Below are 17958 nucleotides of genomic sequence, written 5' to 3' on the forward strand. Positions count from 1 at the left end.
AAGAACTCCAAAAAGACTCACAAACATGTGCATCAGAGTCTCTCCGACTACTTCTCTCAGTGATATGTCAAAAGCATTGGCAACCCCATTGCATGGACGTAAAATCCGCATTCTTACAGGATTGGAGCTGTCACGTGACATTTACATTAAACCCCCTCCTGAAGCCAGAAGCGGAGGAACACTGGAAGCTCAAGAAGTGTGTATATTGTCTAACAGATGCATCATACTTTGGTATAAAAGATTGAGGAAATAATGTTAAAAACAGGTGGAAAGATGTCACAAGTGGATCCAGCTGTTTTTTTTTACTAGAAAGATTCAGGACATTGTGTGATTGGAATATTTGCCTGTCATGTAAATGACTGCATATGGGGAGGCTCACAAAACTTTGCCACAACAGTTATTCCTCAGTTAAAGTCAGCCTTTCAGGTTGGATGGAAGGAACATGACAAATTCTGCTATATAGGGATAACCAGCCTTGCTGTTGACAGAATAGTACAGCTGCATCAAGAAAGCTACATCAGGAATCTTCACTCAATCCACATGGAATCCTCACATGCCACACAATAGGATGCACTCCTCAGTGAAGCTGAAGCTGAACAACTTAGGTCAAAGGCAGGTCAGATTCTATGGAAGGCAGGGCAGAGCAGAACCGACATCATGTTTGAGGCCTGCAGTTTGGCATCCAGCACAAAAAATGCACAGTACAAACTTTATTTGAGGAAAACAAGATAGTGTGCAGAATTCAATCTGAAAGAGTAGTCTTGAAGTTTCAACCGCTTGGAAAAGCTAGCTCAGTGAGGCTCATTGTCCTCAGTGATGCCTCACTTGGAAATCTTCCTGATGGAGGAACTCAAGGGGGACACTTGATTACACTGATGGAAGAGGGAAGATTTTCACCTCTCTATTGGCAATCAAAATGGATCCGAAGCGTTGTACAGAGTACATTGGCAGGAGAAACTCTCATAATGTCTGAAGGTATTGACAATGCTGTATTTCAAGCCATACTCTGTTCTGAGGTTTTCCATGGTGACCCAAAGGACAGTCTACATACAAGTTGTGTCACAGACAACTGCTCTTTGGTTGATGTCATCAAATCCACCAAGTCAGTTACAGAAAAGAGGCTTTGTCTAGAGATGAGCAGCATCAAAGAACTCGTCCAAGCACAGAAAATTTATCACGTCATGATCAGCTACGAAGGAACAACTAGCTGACCGTCTCGCAAAGGGAGCTCCAATTCTTGTGCTGTTAAAGGTACTTAGTGAAGGCATTTGGTACCTTAAAAATTATATTAAATTCAAGGGTTAGAACTAATTCCCATATCCTAATGGACATTTGAATTGTTTTTAAATCTTTTTCAAATTAAATTTTTTGTTACACAAGGATGGGAGATTGTTGAGTTCCGTTCATCTGGACTATATAAATATTTAGTACGCATGCACACTCTCCCTGTTATGCGCGTGCGGAGGGAGAGGAATTATGGGATGTAAAGGTGCCAGCCATCAGGTATTGAAGGGAGATATTGAAAGTAAAGTTGTTTAAACAAAAGAAAAATGTATCGTTGCTGTTTGGGCGTTCACAATTATCACAACAGAAAATAACAAAGAGGGTTTCGGTGACATCATCATTCAGAATGGCAGCTTAAATCAGTAGCTCCTCTGGAAAAACGCATATTTTGCCCCGTTAATCCATCAAATATAAGATCTTTCGAAAATATCTGAATTGATAAGGGGGGCAAGAATGGGGGGAAAATGGGGATTAAAAAAGCATCACTGCAGAGCCTATGGAAGACAGAGGTACAACACGCGGCTCTCCTACATGTGCGCGTGGTGGCAAAACTGACGCTGGGCCTCGTGCAGGTGAAGCTGCAAATATGATAAGGATTTTGGATGTGATAAGGGAAGTCCAAAAAGATATAAAACAGAAACTCAATGATATCAAGTCAGAGCTCGCCAACATCAATCAGAAAATTGCGGTTGCAGAGACTCAAATTGAGAAGATGGAAGATCACATGCAAAACATGGAACAGATACTAAGTAAGACGATAAAAATATTAAATCAACAGGAGAGTAAATTGCTTGACCAGGAGGGAAGATCGCGATGGAAAAACATCAGGGTTTACAATGTTCCCGAAGGAGCAGAGGGATTGTTGATGATAGACTTTGTAGAAAAGCTGCTGTGGGAAGTGCTGGAGATTCCCCCAACTATGGAGATTGAAATTGAGAGGACACATCGTTCGCTCGTCCCGCGGCCCTCCGGAGACAGAGGAAGTAAACCACGCTCAATAGTACTTAGATTCCTTCGATTCAAGAGCAAGGTGGAGATTCTACCAAGGGCCACGGGGTAAGAAGAGGTGTTTTGGAACGGGAAGTTAATATACTTCGATCATGATTACCTCCCCCCCCCCCCCCAACACCCTGGCGGTCCTACAGAAATGGAAGGAATATCCCGAAGTGAAACAAATATTAAAGCAAGAAAAGATTAAATTCCAAACTCTGTACCCTGCTAAACTGAGGGTATTTTACCAAGAAGGGATACGATTATATCAGACGGTGGAGGAGGCGACCACAGACATGAAGAACAGAGGACTGCCCATTAGCATGGGCAAACCAAGGGAAAGTCTGGCTGAGCAGTTATCCCGATCTGCTTGGGAAATAGTAAGAGAACCTAGAAAGCAGGGGACGGGAACAGGACGAGAGAAGGATATGAGAAAGAGACTGTGAGTTCTCCGAGGGCAGCCCTCACCTCCTCCAGAAGAGCCATAAGGTTTGGCTAACTTTAAAAGTGCTGATAAACTAAACAGAAGCAAAAATAGACGGTGATATACCTATCTCGAGAAATACGTATTATAATGTGGATTTTATATTACTCAATTTTTTTAAATTAATTTATTCATTCCTTTCCCCCCCACCTAAATGACAATATATACATGGGAGGAATACATAGGGAAATCATTTCTGTGTAATGGACATAGTTTCTTTTACTTACTTTTATAGGTACTGCAATGGGGGCCTCAACTCACAGGTAGGAGGGGCTATCCCCCACGGCTAGACATTCCTTCTAGCCCAACCCAGGGTCATCTAGAGACCCCAGCCTTGGAATCACACCTTTGTTACCTTTTTTCTTAATTATTCGCATTTCTTGGCTCTTATTTGTTCAGGGAGTAGATCGATTAAGTTATATTCTGCAAATTTCAATGATATACTAACAGATAAATACATATAAATGGCTAAGGACAAAGTAAAATTCATTTCTTTTAATGTCAGTGGGCTGTTGAATCCAGTCAGCGCAGTAAAATTCTATCAAAAATGAAAAAAGAACAAGCCCATGTAGTATATTTACAAGAAACTCACTTAAGTGATAATGAGCATGGAAAATTGAAGAGAAATTAATTTGTTTTTCTCCTCATATAAATCAGGATATAGAAGAGGAGTTGCTATTCTCATCCCAAGCAAGCTAAATTTTGAAATGGGAGATAAGGAGGGCAGATATATTCTGGTAAGGGGGAAATGTGGATGGAAATCCAGTTACTTTATTGAATATATATGCACCCCCAGGAAGTGATATTAGTTTCTTCCAGAAAATTACTAATACTTTAATAATTTTTATTTTAATAATACAGAAACAGAAGGTCTCTTGATATGTGGGGGAGACTTAAATTTACAATTATAACCAAAGTTAGACTCTTCCAATAGAAAAACTTATGAAACAAAGTCTTTACATAAGAAAGTTAACACTCTTCGAGGATGTTGGTCTTATTGATATATGGAGGGACCTTTTCCCCGACAGAAGGGATTACACTCATTATTCTGCACCCCATTCCGTATATACAACAATAGACTATTTTATGACATTTGGAAAAGATAGACAAAATAATCACCTGTGGAATTGGGACAATAGATGTAAGAGACCATGAACCTATATATTTATCGGTTGATTTTGACCTACAACCAAAGAATACTATTTGGAAACTAAATTGGAGTCTACTCAATGACCCCTATTTTAAGAAATAAATTAAAAAAGAAATTGGTCTTTACTTGGAATTCAATGATAATGCAGAGGTTTCACCTCCCATTCCGTGGGATACTCTGAAGGCTGTCTTAAGAGGGAAAATTATAGCGATATCTTCATATAAGAAAAAATAAGGAATAAAATATCAGAGGCATTACAAAATAAGCTGAAGGAACTAGAAAAAAAACACAAATTGAGTTTGGCAGAGGATACACTAGAGGAAATTTAAATAATTAGGAATGAAATTAATAGTTTGGCTACACAAGAAATTAGAAAAAATTTAATGTTTCTGAAACAGAGACACTATGAAAGTGGATCTAAATCTATGAAAATACTGGCGTGGAAATTGAAAAAAATGATAGCAGAAAATACAATTCATAGAATAAGGGATCCAAGAACAAAAGTGATAAAAAATAAGCTAACTGAAATTCAAGAAGCTTTTGAAATGTTTTACAAACTCTATATTTTCAAGTTCCAGGAGGAAGCATAACCCAAATTGACACCTTCCTGAATTCTTTAGAGTTACCCACTTTAAGCAAAGAACAAAATAGAACAATGACTGCTGACATAACTGAAGCTGAACTAAAAACTGCAATTAGTAGGCTTAAATTAAGCAAGTCACCAGGATCAGATGGATATACGGCAGAGTGTATAGAGAGTTTAGAAGTGAGTTAATTCTTATTTTACTCCCCACACTGAACTGGGTCCTAAGACAGGCACAAATGCCACCCAGCTGGAAGGAGGCAATAATCTCAGCTATACCGAAAGAAGGCAAGGATAAAATGGAGTGTGGGTCATTTAGACCAACATCTGTTCTTAATGTGGATTATAGAATATTAACCTCCATCATGGCCAAACAATTAGAAGAGTTTCTACCCACATTGATACATAATGATCAGACAGGTTTTATACAACAACGCCAAACACAAGACAATATACGAAGGACACTTCACATTATGGATCACATTAAAAAATGAAATTGAAGCAATAGTGATAAGCGTGGACACAGAAAAGGCATTTGATTCGGTTAATTGGAATTTTCTTTACGGAGTTTTACATAGATTTGGTCTACATGACACAATTATTAAAACTATACAGGCACTATACGACAATCCTACTGCCAAGATTAAAATCAATGGATATTTATCTAATAGTTTTACCCTAGGAAGGGGCACGAGACAGGGTTCTGCATGGTCTCCGCTACTCTTCGCATTTTATCTGGAACCATTAGCTCAATACATCAGACAAAATGAAGATATCAGGGGAATTACTATTAAAGGGAGAGAGCATAAACTGGCCTGTTACGCAGATGACACTTTGATCTGTCTAGGGCAACCAACATACTCTTTACCTAAATTGATGCAATCCTTTGACCAATGTGGCCAATTATCAGGATACAAGATCAACATAGATAAAACCCAACTACTTTCATATAACTATAACCCACCAAGAGAGATTGAAAGTAGATATCCTTGGGCATGGCAAACAGAATCCGTCAAATATTTGGGCATCATTATGCCAAAAGATTTGGCAAAATTATCAGCATTCAATTATCAGCCTATATATAAAAAAAATTAAGGAACATATAACAAGATGAAACTTAATTCTTTTTCTTGGTCTCAGTTCAAGGATTGAATCTATTAAAATGAATATACTGCCCAGACTACTATATCTCCTTCAAACCCTACCAATAGAGATTAACCAAAATCAATTCAACGAATGGAACAAGATGCTATCGAGATACATATGGCAAGGTAAAAGGCCTAGGGTTCGTCTCAAAACTTTGCAATTAGCCAAGGAAAAGGGGGGATGGGGCCTACCTTCTCTTAGAGATCATTATTTTGCAGCACAGTTGAGAGCTGTGATATGCTGGTGCAACCCATCATATGACGCTCAATGGAAAAACACTGAGGAGAGGATACTTTCCATCCCCATACAGGCAATTTTGGCTGATAACAACCTACAAAGTTACATAAATAATATTGACAACCCGTGGTTGAAATAGACTCTTAAAATATGGAAAACTATTATAAAAGAATATAAACTAGAGAGACATTGCAATTCTTAAATGGTGTGCATATGACTCGGATTTTACGCCGAATAAACTGGATGCTAGATTTAAGGACTGGACAGCTGAAGGAATAACAGCTATTTGCAATATAATAAAAGAAGGAACACCGTTCAGTTTTGAAATGCTCAAAGAGAAACACTTATTAGAAAAACAAGACTTTTACCGGTATTTACAGATGCGACAGTATGTTAATAGGACGGTTAAAAATGTAACCAAGGCAAGTACATGTCTGTTGGAGCTATTTAGGAAAGCATATAATTCAGACAACGGGTAGTAGAATAATTTCAAGCGTTTATAAGAGTTTGTCAAATCTTAAAACACATTCGACTTCATACATTAAAACAAAATGGGAGAAGGAAGGAGGGATAATAATATGAGGAAGACTGGACAATATAGAGGTATCAATGGAAGCGTACCAGTTCACAGAAATGGAGGGAGTTCACGTGGGAAAACTTGCGAATATATTTTATTACACCCTCTCAGAAATCCCATTATGATAGTAACCCCCCTGCTTGCTGTAGAAATTGTGGAAATCAAAATGCAAACCAGTTTCATATTTTCTGGGAATGCCCCGTTATCAAAGACTATTGGAGTGGGATACATAATGCCCTACAAGACATCTTTAAATGTGAAATACCCTTAGAGAGTAAGACCATATACTTTGGGTATATACCTCAAGAATGGTTGAAAAGAGATAAATATTTAATGAATATACTGCTGGTGGCTGGTAAAAAGACCCTTACCAAGAAATGGTTATCATAGGCGAGCCCAACTTTAAATGTATGGATGGAAATTACAGTGGACATTTACAAAATGGAAAAGATAACAGCACCTGTTAATCATAAGTTGGAACAATTTTATTCATGCTGGAAAAATGGTTTAACTACATAACACCTCATAGGCCTGATTTTATTCTCACAAGTCAATGAATTGTTGTTAAAAAAAATCACTCCTTACTCTGTACATAGTTTTCTTCTTTCAATTGTTCTTTCTTTCTTCTCCTTTCTATAAGTGTATACCTCAGATAAACATTATGTGGAGATTTGTGATAAATATGATTATATGATACATGTACAGTATCTGAAATACATCATGGAAATGTTTGTTTGAAGATGAAATTCAATAAAAAGTACAAAAAAGAAAATAACAAAAATCCATAAAAAGTGTTCAAGATTCAATTAAAAATGCTGTGGCAAAGCATTTCTCCTCGTTTAAAGAAAAATAAAAATTACCATAAAATCATCTACTTAACAGTATCGAATTCTCCCTACCTGTAGCTGCTCTGTGGAGCTACTACTGCATTCGTCTCCAGATTCAGAGTCTTGATGCTTTTCTGAACTCTCTGGCGTCCATTCCGATGAATGTTCATGAACTAGTTTATCTCCCTCCATTGCATCGAGATCCTGTGAATGCACCAGGATTCGGTTTGGATCTGTAATTCGTGAATACTGCGTTTCACCTTCACCATGTCCATGACTCTGGCTTCCAGCTTTGACACTATTTTGGATTCCAGAATGTAAATGGACCATCCCTTGAACATGATCCTCGTTTTGTATTTGGCTGGTGTTCAGATTAGTCGGCTGGTTCTCTGATGACGCCTTAATTTGTAATTGCCCCATAGAGGACTTGAAAGCACTCATATAATCTGGTGATTTGGAGACATTTTCATTTGACACCTGCTGTAGTTTGGCATCTGCACCTAAACTAGCAGATTTGGCTTTAACAGAACTGGGTACACGTTTCACTGGTGGCATTAATGCCTTACGAGGTAGTTCTTTAACATATTGTGCTGGAAGATAAAAAGGCTTTGAACTATCATCCTTCTTAACCTGCCACCAATCATTATTTGTCTTCTTTAATAAGATATACCTTTCACCTTCCTTTATTGAAATTATTCTATCTTTTGCCTCATACTCATAATCATACTCCACCTCAATATACACCTGCCCTGGAACAACAGGTACATCTGGTTTTCGATCTTTCTCAGCCATTTCAAAAATGCTTAATGAAACTGGCAGTAATCCACATGATGCGATTCCAATTGTTCACTGAAGATGGAAGAAAAAAAATAGTAAATATTAATTACAAATTTACTTTCTTGCTCTTCTTTAATATACTGGTCAACATAGCATTCTGATATTATTAATGTTATTACAAATCTAAAATCACTAGTAAGCTTTAGCAGTGTATTAACAATTTTAAAAAATGAATAGAATAGCACTTTAGTTTCTGTCCCAGTCAAAATTAGATCAAAATAGAAAAGGTAAAACAGTGGCTGGAATCTGATCAGTGATGCTGGAAGAACTTAGGCAAGCAGTATCTGTGTAAAGAGAAAACAATTAACATTTTAGGTAACGGTGATGGTCATTAATCAAAACATTAACTGCTTTCTCTTACCGCAGATGCTGCTTGACTAGCTATGCCCTTCTAGCACTTGATTTTCTTCCAGAATTAAATCAATTCTGAACTACTGAAAGCTTCAACTATTTTTACTTCAAAATATTTGCAATGTAATCCTCAAGCAATGATAATACAAAGCCCAAAACATTACTGAGACAGATTAAGGAAACAAAAAAAGGAATAAACTTGATAAAGCAACATTATATATAAAAAGTTAGATGATACTAGCTGTCATCTTTATTCAGAAATAGAAGATCAATAAAATCTTAATGGTAAACAGATGAGAACTAAATGCTATAGTTCCTTGAAACATACTCTTAAAAAAGTAACATATTTCTAAAAGCTCGATTTTCAGATCCTGTACTAGTAAGATATTCTTAACAAGTAATCTCAGAATTTAAAAAAAATCAAAAATACTCTTCTGAAAATGAAGCAGTTTTACACCTTGTAATGAGTAGTCAAATCTGATTTTTTATAATTCACCAGAAATACTGTTTATGCCACGAACATAATTAATTTTCAATTTCACTTATAAAGTATTCGTAACTTTTTTAGATTTAAAATACAAGATTAACTTTCCATTTTTGTTGGAAACTAACCTCCAGGCCACAATTGGATCTTGAGCTGACAGACTGGTATTGCTCACATTTAACTCCAATTGCAGTAACAATAACCATAAGATTGTTGTTATTTAAATATTTTTCAAGCACTTGTTGTGCCGACCCTTAAACCCTGTCTCCCATATAACCCCTCCCCAACCTTAAATTCCTCCATATACCTGTCTAGTAGTCTCTTAAATTTCACTAGTGTATCTGCCTCCACCACTGACTCAGGCAGTGCATTCTACACACCAACCACTCTCTGAGTAAAAAAACCTTCCTCTAATATCCCCCTTGAACTTCCCACCCCTTACCTTAAAGCCATGTCCCCTTGTATTGAGCAGTGGTGCCCTGGGGAAGAGGCACTGGCTATCCATTACCTATTCCTCTTATTATCTTGTACACCTCTATCATGTCTCCTCTCATCCTCCTTCTCTCCAAAGAGCAAAGTCCTAGCTCCCTTAATCTCTGATCATAAATCATGCTCTCCAAACCAGACAGCATCCTGGTAAATCTCATCTGTACCCTTTCCAATGTTTCCACATCCTTCCTATAGTGAGGCGACCAGAACTGGACACAATACTCCAAGTGTGGCCTAACCAGACTTACGAACAAGAATGCATGATATCTTTTGCAGCAAGTACTTTCTAACAGCAACCAAATGGTCTGTGATTTGACTTCCAGTGTAAATTCTCTGTAGACTTCTCCCAAATTGCTCTGCCACTCAACCTATAAGTCTTACACATTAGGAAGAAAAAGGGGTATTTAATCATTGAAACCCCTAGTAAGGTACTCTATGGCCTACACACAAGATAGGAAGTCAAGCACCACAGCAATGTAAAGGCACATTCTCTCCTCTAAGACCTCCAATGCCACATAAGGAACTACATACCACGTCAGAGTTACTATGCATCACCAATTTGAAATCAGCTGCAATGTCAGCAAGTACACACCACACTTTCAGTGAAAGTGGGTGGATACAAATCCATGAAAATTGTTTCTAATTGTACATGCTAAATTTAGATAAATTTAGAAGATGCTTGTTTTCACAACTTGAGGCAAATTCAAATTATAGTAATTAGCAAAAGTGTAAATTAAAACCATCTTTCAAAGCCTTGCACCGTATCAACACAGCATCCACTTATCACATTTTTCACCCTCTAAACAAAATCATCTTTAACTCATATAATTTTAAAAACAAGAGCCAGAGAAAATAAGAGAAGGTGTGCTAAAGTACAGGGACAAAGTAGAGATTTAAAAAAATAAACTCTGGATTGTTACTAAAGCCATGTGCAAATTGGCACAGGGTTAATTTTATTATTTTATCACTTATCACGATTGATCTACTTCCCTCTCAACCCCATTCTCTTGCCTTCTCCCATTAATAATTCAAGAACCTATTGATTAAATACCTCCAATGACCTGGCCTCCACAGCTGCCTGTGGCAACGAATTCCAAACATTCACCACCCTCTGGTGAAAGAAATTTCTCATCTCCAATCTAAATGGACATCCCTCTATTGTGTGGCTCTGCCCTCTAGTCCTAGACTCCCCCACCACAGGAAACATCCTCTCCACATCCAGTCTATATAGGCTTTTCAACATTTGGTAGGTTTCAATGAGATTCCACCCCCCCCCCCCCCCAACATTCTTCTAAATTCCAGTGAATCAAGGCCCAGAGCCAATCACTCCTCTTACGACAAGCATTTCATTCCTGGAATCATTCTCATGAACCTCTTCTGAAAGTCAGCACATCCTTTATTAGATAAGGGGACCAAAACTGCTCACAATACTCCAAATGAAAACTTGCCAGTGCCTTATAAAGCCTCAGGATTATAATCCTGCTTTTCTATTCTAGTCCTCTTCAAATGAATGCTAACATTGCTTTTGCCTTCCTCACCACCAACTCAACCTGCAAATTAACCATCTACAGAATCTTGCAAGAGGACTCCCAAGTCATTTTGTACCTCGGATTTTTGAATTTTCTCCTGTTTAGAAAATAGTCTGTTCTCTTATTCCTACGCTTGAATCCTAGGGGGACCAATATCCTGGCAGGGAGATTAGCAAGGGCTACTGAGGTGACTTTAAAATAGAATGGTTGGGGGGTGGGAATCAAATTAAGGAGGCTAGGCGAGAAGAGGTTAGTTCACAACAGGGGGATGGGAACCAGTGCAGAGAGACAGAGGGGTGTAAAGTGAGGGTAGAAGCAAAAAGTAGTAAGGAGAAAAGTAAAAGTGGCAGGCCGACAAATCCAGGGCAAGCATCAAAAAGGGCCACTTTTCAACATAATTGTATAAGGGCTAAGAGAGTTGTAAAAGAGCGCCTGAAGGCTTTGTGTGTCAATGCAAGAAGCATTTGTAACAAGGTGGATGAATTGAAAGTGCAGATTGTTATTAATGATTATGATATAGTTGGGATCACAGAGACATGGCTCCAGGGTGACCAAGGATGGGAGCTCAACGTTCAGGGATATTCAATATTCAGGAGGGATAGACATGAAAAAAAAGGAGCTGGGGTGGCGTTGCTAGTTAAAGATGAGATTAACGCAATAGAAAGGAAGGACATAAGCCGAGAAGATGTGGAATCGATATGGGTAGAGCTGCGTAACACTAAGGGGCAGAAAACGCTGGTGGGAGTTGTGTACAGGCCACCTAACAGTAGTAGTGAGGTCGGAGATGGTATTAAACAGGAAATTAGAAATGTGTGCAATAAAGGAACAGCAGTTATAATGGGTGACTTCAATCTACATGTAGATTGGGTGAACCAAATTGGTAAAGGTGCTGAGGAAGAGGATTTCTTGGAATGTGTGCGGGATGGTTTTTTGAACCAACATGTCGAGGAACCAACGAGAGAGCAGGCTATTCTAGACTGGGTTTTGAGCAATGAGGAAGGGTTAATTAGCAATCTTGTCGTGAGAGGCCCCTTGGGTAAGAGTGACCATAATATGGTGGAATTCTTCATTAAGATGGAGAGTGACATAGTTAATTCAGAAACAAAGGTTCTGAACTTAAAGAGGGGTAACTTTGAAGGTATGAGATGTGAATTAGCTAAGATAGACTGGCAAATGACACTTAAAGGATTGACGGTGGATATGTAATGGCAAGCATTTAAAGATTGCATGGATGAACTACAGCAATTGTTCATCCCAGTTTGGCAAAAGAATAAATCAAGGAAGGTAGTGCACCCGTGGCTGACAAGAGAAATTAGGGATAGTATCAATTCCAAAGAAGAAGCATACAAATTAGCCGGAAAAGTGGCTCACCTGAGAACTAGGAGAAATTCAGAGTTCAGCAGAGGAGGACAAAGGGCTTAATTAGGAAGGGGAAAAAAGATTATGAGAGAAAACTGGCAGGGAACATAAAAACTGACTGTAAAAGCTTTTATAGATATGTAAAAAGGAAAAGACTGGTAAAGACAAATGTAGGTCCCCTACAGACAGAAACAGGTGAATTGATTATGGGGAGCAAGGACATGGCAGACCAATTGAATAATTACTTTGGTTCTGTCTTCACTAAGGAGGACATAAATAATATTCCAGAAATAGTAGGGGACAGAGGGTCCAGTGAGATGGAGGAACTGAGCGAAATACATGTTAGTAGGGAAGTGGTGTTAGGTAAATTGAAGGGATTGAAGGCAGATAAATCCCCAGGGCCAGATGATCTGCATCCTAGAGTGCTTAAGGAAGTAGCCCAAGAAATAGTGGATGCATTTGTGATAATTTTTCAAGACTCGTTAGATTCTGGACTAGTTCCTGAGGATTGGAGGGTGGCTAATGTAACCCCACTTTTTAAAAAAGGAGGGAGAGAGAAACCGGGGAATTATAGACCGGTTAGCCTAACGTCGGTGGTGGGGAAACTGCTGGAGTCAGTTATCAAAGATGTGATAACAGCACATTTGGAAAGCGGTGAAATCATCGGACAAAGTCAGCATGGATTTGTGAAAGGAAAATCATGTCTGACGAATCTCATAGAATTTTTTGAGGATGTAACTAGTAGAGTGGATAGGGAAGAACCAGTGGATGTGGTATATTTGGATTTTCAAAAGGCTTTTGACAAGGTCCCACACAGGAGATTAGTGTGCAAACTTAAAGCACACGGTATTGGGGGTAAGGTATTGATGTGGATAGAGAATTGGTTAGCAGACAGGAAGCAAAGAGTGGGAATAAACGGGACCTTTTCAGAATGGCAGGCGGTGACTAGTGGGGTACCGCAAGGCTCAGTGCTGGGACCCCAGTTGTTTACAATATATATTAATGACTTGGATAAGGGAATTAAATGCAGCATCTTCAAGTTTGCGGATGACACGAAGCTGGGCGGCAGTGTTAGCTGTGAGGAGGATGCTAAGAGGATGCAGGGTGACTTGGATAGGTTGGGTGAGTGGGCAAATTCATGGCAGATGCAATTTAATGTGGATAAATGTGAAGTTATCCACTTTGGTGGCAAAAATAGGAAAACAGATTATTATCTGAATGGTGGCCGATTAGGAAAAGGGGAGGTGCAACGAGACCTGGGTGTCATTATACACCAGTTATTGAAAGTGGGCATGCAGGTACAGCAGGCGGTGAAAAAGGCGAATGGTATGCTGGCATTTATAGCGAGAGGATTCGAGTACAGGAGCACGGAGGTACTACTGCAGTTGTACAAGGCCTTGGTGAGACCACACCTGGAGTATTGTGTGCAGTTTTGATCCCCTAATCTGAGGAAAGACATCCTTGCCATAGAGGGAGTACAAAGAAGGTTCACCAGATTGATTCCTGGGATGGCAGGACTTTCATATGAAGAAAGACTGGATGAACTAGGCTTGTACTCGTTGGAATTTAGAAGATTGAGGGGGGATCTGATTGAAACGTATAAAATCCTAAAGGGATTGGACAGGCTAGGTGCAGGAAGATTGTTCCTGATGTTGGGGAAGTCCAGAACGAGGGGTCACAGTTTGAGGATAAGGGGGAAGCCTTTTAGGACTGAGATTAGGAAAAACTTCTTCACACAGAGAGTGGTGAATCTGTGGAATTCTCTGCCACAGGAAACAGTTGAGGCCAGTTCATTGGCTATATTTAAGAGGGAGTTAGATATGGCCCTTGTGGTTATGGGGATCAGGGGGTATGGAGGGAAGGCTGGTGCAGGGTTCTGAGTTGGATGATCAGCCATGATCATAATAAATGGCGGTGCAGGCTCGAAGGGCCGAATGGCCTACTCCTGCACCTATTTTCTGTGTTTCTATGTTTCTACCAAAGTGCATGACGAGACACTTCACAGTACTGTATTCTATTTTATTAACACAAGCAAGTCTGCAGATGTTGGAAATCCAAAGCAACACACACAAAATGCTGGTGGAATGTCTATGTCAGGCAACATCTATGGAAATGAATAAGCTACCTACATTTTGGGCTGAGACCCGTCTTTAGGACTGAGAAGGAAAGGGTGGGTGAAGGAGGCTAACTGGAAGGTGATAGGTGAAGGATGAAGCCAGGTGGGTGGGTAAGATAAAGGGCTGGAGAGGAATCTGACAGGAAAGGAGAGTGGACCATGGGAGACAGGGAAGGAGGAGGGGACACAAGGGGAATTCATAGGCTGGTGAGTACAGGTAAAAGGGAACCGAAGGAGGGGATGGGGGAGAGAAATCGATATTCATGCCATCAGTTTGGAGGCTCCACAGATGGAATACAAAGTGTTGCCCCTCCACCCTCAGCGTGGCCTCATCTTGGCACAAGAGGAGGCCATGTACTGACCTGTCAGAACAGGAATCAGAATTAAAATAATTGGCCACAGTTCTGCTTTTGGTGGATGGAATAGAAGTGCTTAACAAAGTAGTCCCCCTACGTACAAAGGGTCTCACCAATGCAGCTGTATATGGAGCACCAGACATAATAGACAGCCCCAGGAGATGCGCAGGTGAAGTGTTGCCTCACCTGGAAGGACTGTTTGGGGCCTTGAATAGAGGTGACGGAGGAGGTGCATGGCAGGAGTAGAACTTGGGTCATTTGCAGGGATAATTGCTGGGAGGGAGATTAGTGGGGAGGGATAAATGGACAAGGGAACCATAGAGGGAGTGATCCCTGCAGGAAAGGGGTTGGGGGGGGTTGGGAGGAGGCAATGATATGTTTAGTGGCAGTTTTCCTTTGGAGACTGCAGAAATTGTGGAGAATAACATGTTGAATACAGAGGCTGATGGGATGATAGACAAGGATAAGAGGAACTCTTTCACTGTTAAGAGAGTGGGAAGATGGGGTGAGCATGGATATTCAGAAAATGGAGGAGATGCGGGTGAGGGCAGCATCAATAGTGTAAGGAGGGAAACTTCCATTCTTTGAAGATCTGATGTCCTGGGAACAGATGTGGCAGAGGCGACTAGCAGCTTCTTTGTCCAGTCTCCTAATCTGTCCAAGTCCTTCTGCAGCCTCCCCACTTCCTCAACACTACCTATACCTCCTTCATACTGTCCACAAACTTGACCACAAAGCCATCATCTAAATCACTGACATACAACGTAAAAAGCAGTCCCAACACCAATACCTGTGAAACACCACTAGTCACCCACCAGAAGCCAACCAGAAAAGGCACTCTTTATTTTTATTCTTTGCCTCCTGCCGATCAGCCAATGCTCTAGCTATGCTAGTATCTTTCCTGTAATACCATGAGCTCTTAGCTTGCTAAAACCATGAGATATAGAAGCAGAATTAGGCCATTTAGCCCAACAAGTCTGCTCTATTTCATCGTGACTGATCAAATTTTCCTCTCAGCCCTAAACTCCTGCCTTCTCCCCGTACCCCCTCATGCCCTAACCAATCAAGAATCTATCAACTGCTGACTTAAATATACATAAAGACTGGGCCTCCACAGTTGCCTGTAGCAAAGAATTCCACAGACTTATCATTCTCTGACTAAAGAAATTCCTCATCTCCGTTCTAAAAGGATACATATTCTGAAGCTGTGTCATCTGGTCTTAGACTCTCCCGCCATAGCAAACATCCTTTCTACAACCACTTTATCAAGGCCTTTCACCATTCAATAGGTTTCAATGTTACCCCTCATTCTTCTGAATTCTAGTGTATACAGACCCAGACCCATCAAACACTCTTCATACGACAAGCCAATCAATCCCAGAATCGTTTTCGTGAACCTCTTTTGAACGCTCTCCAGTTTCAGCACATCCTTTCTAAGAGAAGTGGCCCAAAAATGGCTCTCAATATTCCAACTGAGGCTTCACAATGCTTAATAAAGTTTCAACATTACATCCCTGCTTTTACATCTAGTGCTCTCGGAATAAATACTACCTCTTTCTCATCAAAGACTCAGCCTGCAAATTAACCTTTAGAGAATCCTGCACAAGGACACCCAAGTACCTTTGCATCCCAGTTTTTTTTGTATTTTCTCTCCATTTAAAAAATAGTCAACCCTTTCATTTCTTCTACCAAAGTGCATCACCATACACTTCCCAACATGGTATTCCATCTGCCATTTCTTTGCCCATCCTCCTTATTTGTCCGTCCTTCTGTAGCCTCTCTACTTCCTCAAAACTATCTGCCCCTCCACCCATCTTCAGATCTGTGAACTTTACAACAAAGCCATCAATGCCATCATCCAAATTAATGACATATAACATAAAAAGAATCAGTCCCAACAGACCCCTGTGGAACCTTTTGTATCCTCATTATTGGCTTTCATATTACTTTCATATTCCATCTTTATCTTCTTAAATGACTTTTTACTTGCCTTCTGTTGGTCTTTAAAAGCTTCCCAATCCTCTAACTTCCAAACAACAGGAATTCTGCAGATGCTGGAAATTCAAGCAACACACATAAAAGTTGCTGCCTGGCCTGCTGCATTCACCAGCAACTTTCATGTGTGTTCCTCTAACTTCCCACCATTTTTGCTCTATTATATTTAGCTTAGATTTAGATTATGAGGACACGCAGTCCTCTTTTATTGTCATTTAGTAATGCATGCATTAAGAAATGATACAATATTCCTCTGGTGTGATATCACAAAACACAGGACAGACCAAGACTGAACAACTAACAAAACCACATAATTATAACATATAGTTACCAGTGCAACAATACCATAACTTGATGAGGAACAGGCCATGGCACAGTAAAAAAGTTCAAAGTCTCTCTAATGTCCCACATCTCACGCAGATGGGAGAAGGAAGAAAACTCTGTCATGCCCGACCACAGTCCGACTCTTGAGTCGTCCGAAAACTTCGAGCCTCCGATCAGCCCTCCGACACCGAGTACCATCTGTATCCGAATGATTTGACCTCAGTTTCGGTCGCCAGCAGCAGGCAAAGCTGGGGATTTTGGGGTCTACCCTCCGGAAGATTCTCGATTGCCCAGCAACAGCGGCAACGAACCGGTGTTTCAGAAATTTCTCCAGATGTTCCTCTGTGCTTTTATGTCTGTCTCGATCAGATCAGAATTGTCCATGGCCCCTATTTAACAGATACGTTATCATTTTCACCGGAGAGCTGCGCACGCGTGGCGTGCTGCTACCTTCTCTTTGGCTTTTATTTGGTTTTACCTTCTCTTGTTAGCCATGATTGTGTCATCTTTCCTTTAGAATACCCTTCCTCTTTAGGATGTATATATCCTGTGCCTTCCAAACTGCTTCCAGAAATTCCAGCCATTGCTGCTCTGCCGTCATCCCTGCCAGTGTTCTTTTCCAATCAATTCTGGCCATCTCCTCTCTCATGCCCCTGTAATTGCCTTTACTCCATTGTAATACTGATACATCTGACCTTAGCTTCTTCTCCTCATATTTAAGGGTCAATTTAATCATATTATGATCACCTTCCTCGAAGGGATCTTTTATCTTAAGCTATGTAATCAATTCCAGTTCATTGCACAACACCCAATCCAGAATAGCTGATCTCCAAGTGGGAT

General features: G+C 40.0%; 1 protein-coding gene across 5 annotated transcripts in view; it reads right to left on the minus strand.

The window, feature by feature from the left end:
- The window catches only part of arhgap12b (Rho GTPase activating protein 12b), a 210241-nt gene that overhangs the window by 178364 nt on the left and 13919 nt on the right, over window positions 1-17958 (minus strand). For all 5 annotated transcript variants that reach the window (XM_072253968.1, XM_072253969.1, XM_072253967.1 and 2 more), the window contains exon 2: window positions 7351-8127. In XM_072253968.1, the coding sequence (XP_072110069.1) occupies window positions 7351-8070 (720 nt within the window). In that variant the 5' untranslated portion in view covers window positions 8071-8127. The remainder of the gene's footprint in view (window positions 1-7350; window positions 8128-17958) is intronic.

The sequence above is a fragment of the Mobula birostris genome, chromosome 3 (assembly GCF_030028105.1).
Source record: "Mobula birostris isolate sMobBir1 chromosome 3, sMobBir1.hap1, whole genome shotgun sequence".
In the NCBI taxonomy this organism is placed as follows: domain Eukaryota; kingdom Metazoa; phylum Chordata; class Chondrichthyes; order Myliobatiformes; family Myliobatidae; genus Mobula; species Mobula birostris.